The following is a 16699-nucleotide window of genomic DNA, read 5'->3' as shown; positions in this document are numbered from 1 at the left end:
CTGCTCTGTTATGGTCGCGTGGAGACTTATCATTTATCATTCAGTGTAAACACTAAAGGTGCATGATTGTTTTTCTCTTTCAGCCTGCTTTCAACAACCCTAACTTTGGAGGAGAATCAGACACATAAGAGCATCACTCAAGTTTTGTACAGTTCTTTTAAGTTTAATTTTTTTGTAAGAATCAGTGCTGATGGATTTTGTAGAACTTTGAAGTCTTAAAAAAACGACATCTGTGTTGTATATACAGTGATACATTAAAAGGTTAAATTTCATCATGTTTACAGCAACGCGTGCTACGTGTCCATTCAGAAATGTTGTCTTTGTCATTGACCGTTCTCTTTTTCTTTTTTTGTCCTACGAAAAAATAAACAACAATCAATCCATTTCCAGTGTTTATTCATCTCTGTACACTGCAACACAAATTCTTTACACATTTCACAAAATGAAAAAAAGGCATCCTTCGTTCTGAACATTTTTCCAGTAAATAATTATTAGGACAAGAAGTGTAAACTTGTTGCAGATTAATTCATAAATTAAGCACCGACAGTTAAGGATGATGGAAATAAATCCACAGGTTGGAAAAGACAACAAAAAAAGAAATGCTTACAGTTGCTCTGTTCATGAATGGATGGAGCCAAATTTACCTAATTAGCAGTGAAGACATTTGTGGTAAAAAAAATAATCCCATACGCCATGGCACCTGTGAATTTGTTCCTTAATTAAAAAACACCACTTTATTGTTTATGTCAGGAAAAAAAGTCACGACTACTTAGTGATCCTCGTTTAACCCTTTCATGGTGGATGAGTACGAACACAGCAACTCAATATACAGGCCAACACGTCGAAACCTAAATCGAACCCACCTCATTATTTCATACTGATTATCTTTGATTTCTGTGTCCCCATTCGTATCATTATGTCATCCTCACTCAAAAATGTGAGCCAACCAAACAGCTTTATTGCTTAGAGGCAAAGTGACAATAAACAAAGAGTCAACACAAGTAAACGATGACATCATTGTGTATGTTTGAAAACACTCTGAAATCTACGACATTAAAACAAAGTGCAGTCTGTAGTCAGCTGTAGTTTGGGCCATTCAATCTACTCCCACAGATTAAGTTAACTTTATGCTGCCTAACCAAAGTGTGGGGAACGGAGGAGAGCAGCTTACAGGTGCTCAAAGTGAAAAAAGGAAACGACTGTGGTTTCAGATTTGTTTAACGACTGTAGCAGCTCCACTACACTTGAAAGGTAACTAAAAAATGGCCAATTTGAACGTCTACATCCACAACTTCATCCAAAGAAAGTCAGGGATGTCAAATGTACTCCTCCTGTTCAGGGTTTGCAAGTTACAACAGAGAGAAATGTTTTTTACATTAGGAGGAGGAACAAGTGCAAAATATTCGTTGTTTTTTTTTTTTAAACAGGATGATAAGAATAACATTTTTGTCTGCTTTGGTCTGACAAACTAGCGACTACTCATCGGCCAAGTCATCTCTTCCACATCCCCACGCCAAAACAGGATTCTAACATCCATCAAATCTCAAACATTTCTGATCATCATCCACTCAGACACAAACCAAGATGCAGAACAGCGTGTTATAGAAGCACCGGACAACAGATGAACTGTCAGAAGAAATGCTAATGCTTTAAATTTGCACCGATGCTACGCTAACACTGGATACAGGCATACTTCTTCATTCATAAATGACCAAACTGCACAGCTTTCCATTCAATCTAAAAACCTCATTCTGATGTATCTTCCCTGACAAGTCGCCTCATTTCATGATTAATGTGTAGAAAGTGTTCGGACTTCATGTTAAAGAGCCACGACCTCAAAAAGGTCGACTCCCATTCAGCCTGTGTTTAGTCCTGAGAGGCCGAACAGAATTCTTATTTCTCCTCATCAGAAAGAGGAAGTCTGAAAACACAAATGCAACTTAAGGATCAACTACAATTCTACAACTGAAAGGAGACTTTATATGGGGCACTTTCTGACTTCACTCTGATCGGACTGGTTTGAGTTACACATGTTGATATAAATGGTACCAGCACTGGACTTCATGAAGATCTGAATCTTTAAAGTGATTGTTGAAAATTAAAAACAATATGAAATCCCTGAATCCAATCAAAGTAATAATGACAATGATGTAATGTGTACTTCGTTGACGTGAAGGGTCTCCAGATTACTGCCCAATCAGAAGCTATTGTTTACCAATTATGGTAGCAAAACTTTTTTTTTTTTTTTTTTTTAAAGTGAAAGATTTAGTGTCAGTACCTGCACCCAAACACATGATAATGCAGCGTTATATAAATGAGCCTTGACGTGGTATATATATGTATACATGATGGTTCGTTTACAGAGGCTTGACTTGTAAATGCAGATCGAGGAACATAATGTGCGAGACGTGAAATATGTGGATTACAGCAGAAGTAATCCTGGTTTATAAAAAGTGCCAGAGAGAAACTATAAGGTGGCCATGAGACAAAAAAAAACAAAACAAGTGCAACGATCAGCGAATATCCTCGAGGACACACGAGACGACCTCCGTGTTCACTTCTTTTGGATGAGATGAGTTCAAATCCGTGTAAAGAAAAATACGACCTGCACACGCCACGAGGGAAAGTCCAGCTCATCATCGACGTGGCTGCAGTGACGTGAAGGTGGTGAGAGGCGGGCCTGGAGAGTGGGCAGCGTGTTGGTCACTTTACCTTGAGGCTGTCCAGGCGCAGCCAGTGGACCCCCTGTCTGGTGTAACGCACCATCGAGCCCATGCTGGACGTCAGGCTCAACGGACCCACCACTGTGTCCAGCTCTGTCAGCAAACCTGAAACATGATATGAAGTGATATCATCGTTCATGATCCGTCTTCAAGTCTTATCATTGTTTTACTTTCTGCAGGTAAGGTTGTTCATGTGAGTCGTTTAGCCTCTGAAGCAGGGCATCCATGTTTTTAGTATAACCCTTTGAATGGACTCTGCAGTTATTAAATGTGAAGACAAAAGCTGCCAAAATGTCACAGTAGCATTTTGGTTCAGGATTTTACTTTCTCTAATTCTAGAAACCACCACGCTGAGTAAAGTAAAGTAGAGCAGTAAAGTTTCCTGATGGTGCGTCTTCTTCATGTGTTTCTTACCGCTGCCTTTGTGTGCCAGCTCCTCAGCCTGCTCCCAGATGTCATGAGCGCTCAGGAATAAGGTGGTGATGTTGACGTAGTTGAAAGCCACCCGCTCGATAGCTTGGGGAAACGCCACAGAGCCGCCGATGGGGTCCAAAAGCAAGCCACTGCCGCTGTGGTTAGAGCCTGGACCTGAGCTGCAGGATGTGTTTGCTGGAGAGGGCAGGTTGGGCATGGGGGACGGGGTGTCTGAGGGTCTAAAGGACACAGGTTAAAAAAAAAAGGATTTAGGACCATCATGTGTAACACTTTAACAAAATGGAACACGTCCACAAAGTGAAAGCAGGAGACTTACTTTGATGTTGAACAAGAGGGATCTGGGGTTTTCTGGGCCGAGATCTGAAAAAGGAAATAAATGAGGAAAGGTGATTGTTTTTTTTATTTCTAACTGATGACATTTCAGACAATCGTGAATATTTCACATGTATTAAAAACTGGACTTGAAAGTAGGAGCTGTGGAGAAAGCTTCACTCACATTAAAGTGGTCAGAGAGCATCTTGGAGTACTTGAGTGCAGTTTTTTGTTTGTGGTGAAACATCGCCATCTGCAGGAGAGACTGGCACTTCAAACTACAAGACATGATTAAATGTTATTTGATGACATTAAACTGACGAGACTCATCAAAGCAAACACAAACCAGACAGGTAGACATGTCATGTCCCTTTTATCACCTACAAATACTAATGCTGAAGTTACAGATCAGTGTGTCATTGACAGCTAATACCTACATTAAAGTGTCGATGGTGACAGATTTACAAACAAAAAGGTACAAGAGGTAAAGCATAACTTCTGTGGAGAAACTTGAAGTACACTCACCATAAAGCTAAAAAGTCCTTTTCTGGAGGCGGGGCTGAGGGGTCCACTGGGTTTTTAAGTTTCAGCACAAACCTGTGACAACAGAGAGCGTTAAACTAAAACCTTCATGCTGTTCCTTCGTTTTTGACTTTGCTTTAAATAAACATCTGTTCTGTTTTGCAATCACACACTGTCACAATTCTAAAAAGGTTCACACGGTGCAGATCATCCTTCTTACTTGAGCAGTTCCACCGTCTCTGCAAACATGGTGTAGGAAGACGTTGAGATCTGTGGATCTTTTTCCATGGCTATTCCACTCTCAACAAAGAACATGGCTGCTTCCAGGTAGATGAACGCTTTATTCAGCTTATCTGACTAAAAAGATTAAAAAAAAAAAAAAAAACACACACATTGAAGTTACAGGTTTTAAGGGTCACACTGCAGGACTTTCTTTATCAGGAGAAAAGAGCTCGACACAAAGAGAAACATACCTCTGCATCTGCTTTGTGCTTCAGTTTTTTGGCCTCCTTTATGTAATGCTTCACTGGATACTGCCTACAGGTGAAACTAGTGCGTTAGATTCAACACAATGTTAACAGAATTAGAATCTTTCTTTTTCTCCATAAACATCAGAGTGAAACTAAAGCCAGAGAAGTGTTCTTAAGATTAAAATGGCCCTCCTCTTGAGTTATGGTCGAACATGTTTGTTACAGTCCAAGTGGGAGTTTGCGTCAACTTTGAACCCCCCCCCCAAAAAAAAATCCTCCCGGTTGTTCCTGAAGGTACACAGAACATTTTAAATTTGACTTAAAGTTTCTTTGAGGAGTTTCACACTGATATAAATAAACTGAAATCAATCAGTGATATGTCTGACTTTTAAAAAAGCAGGATGAGATTTTTGTTCAAAAACAAACCATACTTTAAGGTTTGAGCATAAATTCAGAATAAAGAGACGACATGACGCTTTGTCCACAGGGTGGCACCAAAATCAAAACACCAAAAATTGGTCATGGGAGTCTTAATAATGTGGGCATCACGGATTCAAAAATAAAATGTTTCATGACTATCGCAAATATCTGAAACGTTTTACCTGTCCTCTAACCGGAGCAGGGGTCTTGGGGTCAAAGGTTCCCTGGTAGACCGTGAAGAGGACGCCGCGCTGCTCTTCGGGAGCTTCTGCTTGGATGGCAGGACAGAAATGTCTTCATGAAACCATGACAACCAGGAGAACGTACAGCTTGTCTCTTGAAAGAAAGTCATTAGTTAATTAAATACTGAAACCCCCCCCCCCCCCATGGGTTAATATGACATCACCTTCTCCACCTGTGCACACTCGGAGGGCTTTCCACTGCGTCTCTTGTTCTTCCGTGAGTCTTTGCTATCAGCAGCCTTCTTACTGCTCTCCTGTACCTCCACTGTCAGGCTGTTGTGTAACTTTGAGTCTTTCTCACAGTCTTTGGATTTCCCAGGCGGCTGCAAAGGTTTTTTCTTTGCCTTCTTCCGCTCCAAGCCCTCTGATGAAACGCTGGAAGATCTGCAGTTGACATGAGGAGAGAGCTTGATTTGATTAACGTGCTGCACAAAAACAAAGAATAAAAATGAGCATTTGAAGTTCAGATAAGTGGTTTAAAAAAATGAACTGAACGACACATTGGACGTCTCTAATCGAGGGCACGTACTCCAGTTTGTCAGGTAGATGACATGATGAGGTGTTCGGGTTTTCCAGCCTCAGTTTCTTCTTGGGAACAGTTTTAATTTCTACCTCAACCTGAAAGAGAAAGTGTCACACATTAGAATAACACCTTCTTTAATAAAAATATGAGTGCATCTTAAACCGCCCCTATCCTTCTTACATTTTGAGGTATACTCTTTTTGCTGGTTTTGCTAGGTTTGTGTGTTGAAGCAGCAGCAGCTCCACCCTCGACGACTGGCACCGATCTCTTGGATTTGCAGCCCGTCTCCTTGACGCCGCTTGAGGACTGAGGGACTCTTGAAAGGAGACTTAGATCAATCCTCACCAGCAGGGATCTAGGAGGCCTGGGAGGGTCCTGAGTACTTTTGGCTGCATGCCCATTCTTTCCCGAGAGTTTTGGGGCTGTCTTGTGAGGATTCTTGGTGCCCTTCTGGCAGATCGCCTCCGACTTTGGTTTGCTACAATTAATTTTGACTGATGGGGTAGGAGACAGCTGATCCAGCTGTGCAGGACTCTGGGCAGGGCAGGAGCAGGGGTTAGGGAATTGAACCTTGCATGATGGACACTGACCATGCAGGACTCGTTTAACATCAGGCCCTGATTCGACATTTTGCTTGTCAAATAATTTGTGTTTCGAAGTCCTTTCACCGTTTCCTTTAGCGTCACTGCTGTCTTTGCTTTTTCTACTGCGTCCAGTTTTTGTCTTTACTTTTGGTCTGTCTGTGAAACATGGGTCTTTGTCTCGTGTGGCTACCACGTCCTCACACTTCAAGGCAAGCGTGGCTTCTGAGCCATCTGCCTTCGCTGATTTGGAGGAGTGTGGGTTACATGAAAGTTTTCTCAAACGATCAGCAGAGGGGGTTTTTTGGCTACTTTGACACACCTGGAGTTTTCCCAGGTCATCAGTGGAATCTTTCTGGTGAGAAGAAACCTGAGGTTTAGACGTTCTGCTGGGGTCGACTTCCTCCACAACCGAGTGATCGGTGCTCTGTGCTGGGCGAGGCGGTTTGGGAGAGGGGCTGTCTGAGGCCTGTGGGACACTTTGGTTCTCGCTTCTTGAGCTGTGACTGGACGGGATCCAGTTCCCCAACTGCCAATCAACATGGCTCACCGCTGGAGCCTCCAGCTACAAAAAGATTGAAAGGTTTAGAAGTACGGAAAATGCATGTTTTTGTTTCACTTGGCCTCATACAGATAGAAAAACTGACCTCAGATTTGACCGAGTTTCTTAATGGGGGTCGAGGTGGCTCCTCAGTGGCGCTTTCACTGTCCGATTCGGATCTGGAGCTGCTCTCTGAGTCGCTGGAGCTGGCAGACTCGACCCGTCTGGAATGTGCTGCTTGTAATGACCTACAGCACACAGGCAGCACAGTGGTATCACATCGTAGTGAAGCTGTAATTAGAGCACACTCATCGTGGCCTACGTGCCTAAGCTGAGCGGCACACAGCGCATCTGGCATATTTTATGTTGGTTGAAGAAACGGATGCATTTTTTCTTTTTCTCGGTCAAGAAGGCCCCAACTTAAACACATTTCACATTTCTACAACATACAGTATATGAACCAATGTCCCTCCAGATTCATGTTTCAACGAGTGAAGTACCCCTTTAAGAAACAGTCTGTGACTTCTTTAAGTACCCGTGACTTTCTGTGGCAGCTCAAGTCATTTCATTTAATTAAATTAGACACAAAAACTCTGACTTTGAAAAAACACTTACGATGATAAAGAGCTCTGCTGGGGGGGCTGACATGGATCTGTGGAGGAATCGGAATTTTCTGGGAAAAACAGAGAAAACAAACATTGGAATAATGAAGAAAAAAAAACAAGTAAGCTATCTAGTCTTTTTTTTTCAAAGAGATTCAACATGAATAAGCACAGTCTGTACATCAACTGATATCAGCATCAATGTCAAAACACTGCATCACTGCTGTCAAAGGAGCTTCACTAACATACCCATCTCATTTACATCAGGCAGTCAGACTTGTATTGGATTTCAATGGTTCAGTGAGTGTAACACTTTTTATTTGCATTTGTCAAACTTCAGGCCTGAATTCATTCCAAACCTGTCACACAAAATAATCTGCTCTTCTTGCTCAATGTTATTTCAAACACAAATATAAATCAGCTATAAAGCCACAGAGCACAGCATACAAACACCAGTGAGGTAATAACTGTACAGACAGACCGCATAACTTGTGTAAGACGAGTCTTAACAAATCACAGTTTAAACCTGAGTTTGGATTCTTAATTCTGTCTCAAACTGGGAAAACAAAACAGAAGTTTGAACTTATGATGACCAAAGCATTTATTAAGAATTACTGAGTTACAGGAAGCAACAGCTCTCATTTCTCTGGACCTGCGATTGTATGATGTTAGTCAATATACCTCCCATTTAAAATCAAAGAGCTGACTCAACCTCTTGTTTTAGAAGTACTTCAAAGCTGATGGTTAAATAGACAAGAGAGACGAAGGCAAATGATGATGTCTCTCCTTCAGGAGTTTAAATTGAGATCAAGTTAGAGGTCGTTTCTTCCAGCTGGTTTGTTGCTCTCAGTTAACAGAATAGTGGTTTGAAAAGTTACCAAAGAATTCCTGTTTGAAGTGAAAAAAAGAGGACATTTATCTGCCTTCAACATCATTACATACACAATGAACTCTAAAAGGTCTTTGTCATTTTTTTTTCCAGATGCGTCTGCTTCATTTCCTCATTACTTACTTTGACCTGCACATGAAGAGACACGCTCTGCTTCCTGTGAAGACAGAGACAAAGAGAAAGCTTTAATCTGGGTCAAACAATTGTTTGATTTAGCTCCATCCACACAGAGCTACATTTACACAAAACTCATTAACTTGTCTCCACCTTAAATCCTCAAAAAACACGAGGGTCCTGAACCAAAGTGTGTTCATCTTACAATCCAACACTTTAAGATATCCTGACTGCATTAGAAAATGGGACTGAGAAGAAAAAAAATGTGTGAATTGAAAACTGAATTGATAAAATCAAATAGGTTTTAGTCAGAAAACCCTCCTATTCATAGCTGTTTGCACGTTCACTCCTGAAAAGCTCTATAAAAAGACACTGCTCCTTAAATCATCCACACTTGTTCACACATGAAAGAGGGGGGGTTTCCAGGAGTCTCATGTTGGGATTACAATTTCTGACTTTACATCAATACCTGTAACAACCGTAAGAGCAGAGAAGAACATACTGGACAAAGCAGTTTGATGACATGTACTAAGAACACACCTGTTGTGCCCAGATCTCAGGATATACACAATCACCTCGGATTTTTTCTGAATATAACCTGCTGCAGTCACACATTCACTAAACCCAAAAAATTTACTACGTTTCATCTTTCCACATGTGTTAGTGCTTACCTTAGACTGAACAGGGGACTTGGAGGGTTCACCTGTGCCAGGTGTGCGTATCGCTGTTAGGAGTGGTGGCCACGAGTGTGTCATTTCCTGTCGAGGGGGGAAAAACAAAACGGAATATGTGAGGAGCATTTCAACTACAAAGATCTTCTGATCATACTGTTCAGAATCAGGCAGGCACACCCCTTGAGTCTCTCCAGTCCTGCTAACTTTAATTAGTTTATGGATTTTTATGCTGTAAAAAGTTTTGAAACATTTGAGTTTTCTGAAAGAACATTACGTTACGGTTAACTACAAGGCATGTATGGGAAGAAGGGATTTCCAGAATGATGACAAAAGGACCATTTCACATGATGATTGGCATAACCAAACTACGTAAACAACAGACTGACTGCTAACTGATGTCTTTAACAACATTGGTAGGGATGGAAAAAAAGAAAAAGATTCAATAGCCGGGATTACCTTTAAGATGTCCTCCACACACTGAGCTTCATTTATGCTCGTCTGTTGAGAAGAGACATAAAGAGTTGAAATACAGAAACATTATAGAAATATTTGTTCATTAAAGAGTGCATGTTATGTGAATTGTAAATTAATACTAATCTGTGTGTCTGGTCTGTCTAAAAACTCCCCAATTATGAGAAAAGTCCCTCTCTCCATCTTTTTGAAAAACTGTTCAAACAGGCTGTTTGGATATTTTCCCTTTGTGACATCACAAATGGCAATAACCCATATCGGTGACACTCCCACAGCTAGGCGTTTGCTCTGGAGTCTGCCTTCTCACCGTAAACAACAGAACATAGTACAAGAAAGCCAGAACCATCCAAGCTCTTCCTGAAAGCATTGTGATCAGACGCAGCTCATTTACATATTTAAAGCTACAGACACAGAAACAGCCTGTCCTGAGCAGGGATAAACAGAGGGGGTTTATTTATTTATTTTTTAATTTTATGTACTTTATTAAACCCTGAGGGGGAAATTCTGGTTCACACTGTTGTACACATCACATTGTAGAGACATGCTTCTCACACACACAGACATAAGTCACACACATGCACAAGCAAGACCAGTGGACATGTATTAAAGGAGAGATGTCAGTGCTTTATGGAATTCCTTCCCAGGTTTCCTTTGTCTTAATTTAAAATTAAAAAAAACAATGCATATAATATACAGACTGATTTTTTTTAAACTTCAGCACCTTTAACAAAAGCCTCAAATACTCAAACATTGCACTATAGTGATGCAACATGCTGCATCAGCTACATCTCGAACACAACATCAGATAAATGCTGCATGCGTGGCTGCGTGCGTAGAGTCAACAGGCTGCAGTTTTTTTTTTTAGGCCTGTCTTTCAGTTCTTTTTTTTTCCTTCTGAATGAACAATGTTTGAGATAAGGTCACAGTTAACTGGCCCTCAGAGAAGTTATGTAAGTTGGTGACAAAGCTCATTTATTGTTCCGTTTAGCCAGAGGTGAAGTTATCAGAGGCAGCTGAGACCACACACAGATACACCGAACAATCACTCACAAGCCACGACTGCTTGCCACACGCCAAGTCATACAACTGAGTAAAAAATATTTAACTTATAACAATCCTATATCTTTTCAATGACTGTGTTGCATCTCTCCTAGATTATACTTTCTGTTTTTTCTTTTTATTATTGTAAAGCACAACTTCCCAAACCAAGGTTACAATAAGCCGATCAATGGTTTCGGGTTATAGGAATGTTTTTGATTATATTTTAAATCATGGACAATTACAGTATACATAAAAAAATAAGTTTATTATATAGCAAACACTCAAGTTTAAAGGCGGGTTTAAAAAAAAGGAGAAAGATTAACCACACAACTATCCTGTACTGGATCAGTGTTGATAACAGCAGAGTAAGGGGGAGGTGTGGGGTGGTGCTGCTGCAGGTGCAAAGGTTGCGTTTCTGGTTATGTGTGACAGAGACAAATCAAAAGTGAATTGAGTTGAACAGATTTGTTTAAAGAACAACCCTAAAAAGCTTGACATTTTCTTTGTTTGATTTGTACAAATAAAAACTTTGTAAAAGCTACAGGTTGCAGATTCAAAGCATATCTACGCATCTATTGCTGTCCACTCCAGCCTTTTCTCTCTATATTGTAATGGAAGAAAATCAACAAAAGTTCATTTTAGATGATATTATTTAGTGTTTATTTATTGTGATTGACGGCAATATACTCACCTCCAGAAATTGTGGCATTATCTTTCCTTTGCCCTGGTCAGATTTGCTGATGAACTCTGGTAGAGGTACATACGGCTCTGGTGAAGGTTTTAGCTCAGGTGACTCACTGCCCACCTGGTCCTGACCATCCATAGGTCGCACATACGCTGTTGGCTTCTGTGTCATGACTACACAGGGCTGCTTACATGACAGGAGTGATGGGAACGTCTGGGAGGGTCGTGCATTGCCCTTGTTGCCCTGAGGCTGGGGTGCATCTTTGGGGGACTGTTTGATGTTAAATGTGGAAACCTCCACTGTGCAGTCAGACTCAGTGGGGTCATTTGTGGATTTCTGCAGCTGATGTCTATCAAAGGTGTCCTTCGTATCCATGTCAGTGTTTTCATGGTCACTGGCGTGTAGAAACAGTACTCGTTTAGGATCCGGAAACTGAGAAGAAATCTCCTGCTCCCTGTGATCAGAATGGGTTTCACTATTCTTTTGACGATGTGCTGAAAGAGTTGATAGGTGTCCACAGTTTTTAGGAGAAAAAGCGGTTGACGTCCTCATGGGCTGAGAGGAGAAGCTGCTACTTGATGGAGCTCTCTGACTTTGGTTGGACGTGTTACAGACCTGGTTATGGAATGAAGGTTGTGTTGATATTTCTGCGTCCGTCAGACCCTGCTCAGACTTTATGAAGGTTACATAAGTAGGAATGGGTAATGGCTCAACAGCAACTGGATAGGGATTATTCACATCTTCATAACTTCCCAGCATCCTCTGGATTTTACTGGAGAGTTCATCCCCCTTGTTTGTCTAAAAATAAAAATAAACAACCACAAAAAAACAGGGTAAACACAGAGTAATTTCAAATGACAACAGAAACATGTGTTAAGCTTTTTCCCCAACATATACTGCATTAAACTGCTGCCAATTGTTATCATAAAGAAACAGTCCTCTGATATTTGCTACTACGAAAAATTACGCTTCCCAGTAGTATTCTTTACAAGCTGTTTCACTAACTAATTGAAAGCGAGCCATTTCAACCTTTAATGAAGATTATGCAGAAGTTAAAAAAAAAAGGATAAATATTTGCTGAAGTTGAGTTGATTTAAGTTTTTTGCAAAAAGGGGCTGATTCGTATACAAACGGCTGTCTGTAACTAGCAAGTCACAAAGTGTAAAACAAAACAAAAAATAAGCCTGTCCCGCCAACATGTGTAGTTGGATGGACTCACTAAAATTCTTCTTTCAAGCAGCAGAGGAAAGGAAAAAAAAAAAAAGGACCTGATGTCACCCGAGTCGCCTTCAATTACCATCAGGCGCACAGAGACTGCACTCGCAGTAATTAAACTTTAAGAGCAGCAGTGAGCGATTTGCTGACCCTTTTCTGCCTCTCACTTTACAAACAGAATGTCTCATCATATTTATGGACGACTGGGAGATGTTTGCAGCCCCAGAGGACGAGAGCGGTCCTGCAATCTCCTCAATGAACAATCAAACATATTAAGGCGCACTACTTCATACACTCTTATAAGACGCAGGAAGTTGCCATTCAATTCTTTTGTTATGTTCTTTGTTTGAAGATGGAAATTATCCCAATATTCACAAAAATGTTCATTAAAATAGTGTGAGAGCGACAAGTACGCAGCATTTTTTATTTCACACCACCAACTTCAGGCTGTTACTGTTAGCTGAAGCAGGAAATAGCTTTCCTCTTTTAAAGGAGGGAGGTTGGGACAACTTCTGATGAATGAAATTTAAAGTACAATAAACAAAGCACTATGATAAAGCTCTGCATTGGCTCTCACTTCTGTTGACCAATCGGTATCACAATGATAGAAATGATCTCTGGTAAGAGTTGTTCACCTTGTATGGTTGCCCAAAGAGTGGCACGCTCTCTTGGTTGAGTTCTTTGGCTTGGCTTGCTTCTTGGTTCCTTTGTTCCCATGCTCGCAGGCGGAGAATGTTCCTCTCTTCATTGTGCACACTGGAGAACGTTACACGAGAAATATTTGGAAAATCAGCATTTCATTTACAAGTGCATCATATAGTGACACTAAATGCATAAATTCTAGACGAAAAACGCTCGAATAGAAGTCTAATTTATTATCCTTCTTAAGGACATAATACCACTTCAGAACAACTGTCTTTTTATTTTGTGTTTTAATAACCTACACAGAGTAATGACAGGTTTGGCTTAAGATAAGCAAATTTAGGGAGTGCTGTAAGGCATCGTATCGCAGACAGATCTGGGGGGGGGGGGGGGGAGTCAGAGTCTAATGGGAGTAGACAGTGTCCATCATAGCCACAGACAAGCGTAATTAGACCCACAGACTCCATGCGGATTCACCAAAACATTCACATCTGTTCATGTTAGTCCCTAAAGAGGACAGGCGGCCCAGGCAGACATCAAATGGGTGATAACGAATAATAGTCCTGAAACGATCCCAATGGCAGATAGAGTTTGTTTGCTGTTGGAAAATAACAGATCTCATAGGAACAGACCCATTAACACATTTAATTTACCAAACTAAACTTCAGACTTGTCTGGATTTCAAATTGGGAAGTTTTCTTTACAAAATCATGGTGTTGATCATTCTCAGACACCCCAGAGGGATGCATCCATGGCAACAATCGAAGCATCCCAGAATTGGGATAAAGCCAAACAGATGAGCACTCACTCATTAATTGAGACACTAAACCACTGGTAACGTGCACTGCCAAGTCCCAGGTCCTGTTACAGTAACACCCAGGGGTGAAGGAACACGTACCTTCAAAACCAAACATGAAACAAGACATTTTGTTCAGTTTCTCCATGTCCATACTGTAACAGTGCTTGAAAACATTATCAGAGCCGAAATTATTGATCAACTTTCATGATTGAACAGAGGTTTGACAATATTGTTTTTCTGCACGTCTGCAAGTGAGTGCAGCAAACAGTCCTGTTGGAGATCTCCTCTAACGCCAACTCAGTTAGTATTGGACCAGAACACAGCGGACTAGAGCTGAGCATCGTCCACAACCTCCCAATTAATTTCATTGTTGGGAGGGGATAAACACATCTCTTCTCAGGAGATGGAAGAATGAGGGAGTGCCGTCGACACAATAATGGGCTGTAGAAATGACGAAAGCAGCAGTATTTGAAATGCCTTATAAACGACTTGGTAAATTAGATCTGTATGCAAGGAAGTGGGGTAAATATGTATCCCTCTTAGAAGGCCCCTTAAATGGGTGATACGGGGGGGTGGAGAGATGCAAACTGTCAAGGACAATTGCATTCCAGTACAGTTTAATTTATTTTATTTTTTGTATTAATGCTGACTGTCTGTTTTGTAAGCATTGCGCTTGGCTTATTATTATTGTTATTGGTAATGATGTGATGGCTACAGTAATTGAGGCTATGTTCACTGAAGATCTAGGACTGTTATTGTAAAGTGCCAAACAATGCACTTTTTGTTTTTTCTTGTATGTTCGCTTTTAGTGTATGGCTGGGGGTATATTATGCCCGTTTCGTCATGTCATGTTTTGAAAAACAAAATCATCAAAGTGCATCATAAATACAAGCCTTAGCATGACAGGAGGAGAGCCACTAAAGACAGGGGCAAACCTGGAGTTTCTCAAAAGCCATACCGTACATACAGTGGTGTAGTGGGGGCTGAAAAAGTTTTATATTTTTTGGGCTGTGCTGGACCCCCATCCAGGACAAGAAAAAACACTTTTATAAACACTGACATGTAAGACCAATTATGCACAGTAGTATAGGCTATTTACTGGTCTACTACATCAATTAGAGACAGTGCAGGAGGTTCATCCCTTCACCATCCCTTATCCATCTGTTTACTCATCATTAGTCAGTAGTTTCAGCTGATAACTTGTCTATTCTCACTATTGCACTTTAATAGATCATTGATTTTTCTCTACATCAATACTGCTCACTTACAACTGTCAACACTGTTTTTGCACACATCCATCTACTCCAGCAAAGTATGTTTACATTCAGCTGAACATCACGTACAAATGTCGCAGTTCATTTCTCACATTTTTTGACCAGATGAAATGTTTAAGGAAAATCTTAGTGTATGTATTATTCGTATTCTTAGCTTTTATATTTTGTACATTATGTTTGCTTTTCTACTTTATATTCCAGGATATATTGTTTTATAACCAACATTGTGGGTTTGATGTCCTGCTGCTGTAACGCCACAATTTCCCAGCTTGGGATCAATAAAGTACATCTATCCATCAATCTATATTTAAAAATGGGTATACTCTTTGGAGGTAGTAAAATAAGTGGGTAAATACCCCATATTTACCTGCGTGTAACCTGAATTAGGCTACACTACTGCATATCTCGTCCATAAAGCATTACCCAAAATTATATTTAAGACTTCAGTGAGTTGAATTTGCTCTTCGTCTTGCTTTAAAGGGAAAAACACATTTACATTACATAAGACACCTCCTCTTTTTTTTTTACAACTTGTTGACCCGACACCCAACAAATACAAGAGGTATTTCGATGTATTTAAATTTAAGAGGTATTTAGATATACATCCTAATGTTTCTATATGACATCCCCCCACCCCCCCTTTTTTTACCAGCTGGTAAAAATCACACCAGTCTGCTCTTTCCAGCTGATTCCACCTCTCCCTCGAGTTACTCAAACCGAAAGCCCTTTATGTCCGTTTTACATTTACTACTTGAAATTAACACCCTTTTATACTTTGACAAAGTTTGAGACTGTTTAAACTTCACTTGGAGCTGCTAGTGAGCCAGCAGGCTAACCGTGTCGAGCTAATTAAACACACAAACAGGCTGTGAAGCTAACAGGCTAGCAGCTTAGCTCTGCCTACCTCGGCTGCTGAGAGTCCATGGTGCGCCTCCCTTTAATAACAACCAAAGTTGGTTGTCATGTGTTCCTGACAGTCCTCCCCACACCGTGTCCTCCTCACTTGGTCACATTTTTTTACCCGCTGGAGATGATTTAGGTCATTTAAATGACTTGTCGGGCCGCCGTAGTTTGATACTTGTGTGTTGGCCGTGCGTCTTTCTGGGCTGCCCAGTCTCTGGATTGTTCTACTCCATTCAGCCACCCGGGGACCAAGCACAGTTTTATACACTCAAAGCAGAAAATACTTGCAGTAAAATATCCCCTAAGTACTTGTGTTACTGATATGAGCTTAAACAAATGTAAATATTACAAATGCGTCCGTCTAGACCAGTATAATTAACTGTTTTTTCCTCATTGGCACAGTTTGGCAAAACTTTACACCAGTACCCCTCCGCGTCAGACATGGTACAGTCATCCGTGTTTATGTTTGCACAGCAGAGTGCTGTTATGAGTCCGGATTAAAAGTTTCAGCTATATTTATACAAGTCCATACCGCAAATACCCGCTTTATGTAGGCTGCATATTATTTAGTTTTACGCATGTATTTGATTAACCTATTATCAATTGTTTGACTACAGTCTG

At 40.7% G+C, this 16699-nt stretch overlaps 2 protein-coding genes across 5 annotated transcripts in view; one reads left to right on the top strand and one right to left on the bottom strand.

The window, feature by feature from the left end:
• Positions 1 to 2246, top strand: part of LOC306836766 (uncharacterized protein) — a 20982-nt gene extending 18736 nt beyond the window's left edge. Inside the window, exon 50 of the mRNA XM_079364051.1 lies at positions 84 to 2246. Within this exon, the coding sequence (XP_079220177.1) occupies positions 84 to 128 (45 nt within the window). The 3' untranslated portion in view covers positions 129 to 2246. The remainder of the gene's footprint in view (positions 1 to 83) is intronic.
• On the bottom strand, positions 380 to 16699 carry aff1 (AF4/FMR2 family, member 1). 4 transcript variants are annotated; one of them, XM_079364052.1, is made up of 19 exons: positions 16080 to 16698; positions 13096 to 13216; positions 11252 to 12043; positions 9505 to 9546; positions 9046 to 9132; positions 8384 to 8417; positions 7385 to 7442; positions 6876 to 7017; positions 5828 to 6793; positions 5654 to 5742; positions 5289 to 5508; positions 5065 to 5153; positions 4466 to 4529; positions 4213 to 4349; positions 3996 to 4067; positions 3655 to 3748; positions 3475 to 3518; positions 3138 to 3376; positions 380 to 2828 (listed from the first exon to the last, which is right to left on the bottom strand). In XM_079364052.1, the coding sequence occupies exons 1-19, from the start codon at positions 16097 to 16099 to the stop codon at positions 2704 to 2706; spliced, it is 3435 nt and encodes a 1144-aa protein (XP_079220178.1). In that variant the 5' UTR covers positions 16100 to 16698; the 3' UTR covers positions 380 to 2703. The 4 variants fall into 4 exon arrangements, 3 of the variants coding, with proteins under 3 accessions (XP_079220178.1, XP_079220180.1, XP_079220179.1); XM_079364054.1 differs by having other exon boundaries at positions 5298 to 5508; XM_079364053.1 differs by having other exon boundaries at positions 5065 to 5150; positions 16080 to 16696.

This window comes from Symphodus melops (genome assembly GCF_947650265.1).
Source record: "Symphodus melops genome assembly, chromosome: 16".
NCBI classification, from domain to species: Eukaryota; Metazoa; Chordata; class Actinopteri; order Labriformes; family Labridae; genus Symphodus; species Symphodus melops.
Note: the sequence above shows the minus strand (reverse complement) of the source record. Positions and strands in the feature narration are given on the sequence as shown.

What these genes read in the sequence shown, in the direction of transcription:
- aff1 (XM_079364052.1), bottom strand. Translation starts at nt 16,099, where the DNA reads ATGGACTCTCAGCAGCCGAG. An exon ending in ATGGACTCTCAGCAGCCGAG is followed by an intron (nt 13,217 to 16,079) that starts GTAGGCAGAGCT and finishes AACGTTCTCCAG; the next exon opens with TGTGCACAATGAAGAGAGGA. An exon ending in AAGGACTTTTTAGCTTTATG is followed by an intron (nt 3,749 to 3,995) that starts GTGAGTGTACTT and finishes CATGTCTTGTAG; the next exon opens with TTTGAAGTGCCAGTCTCTCC.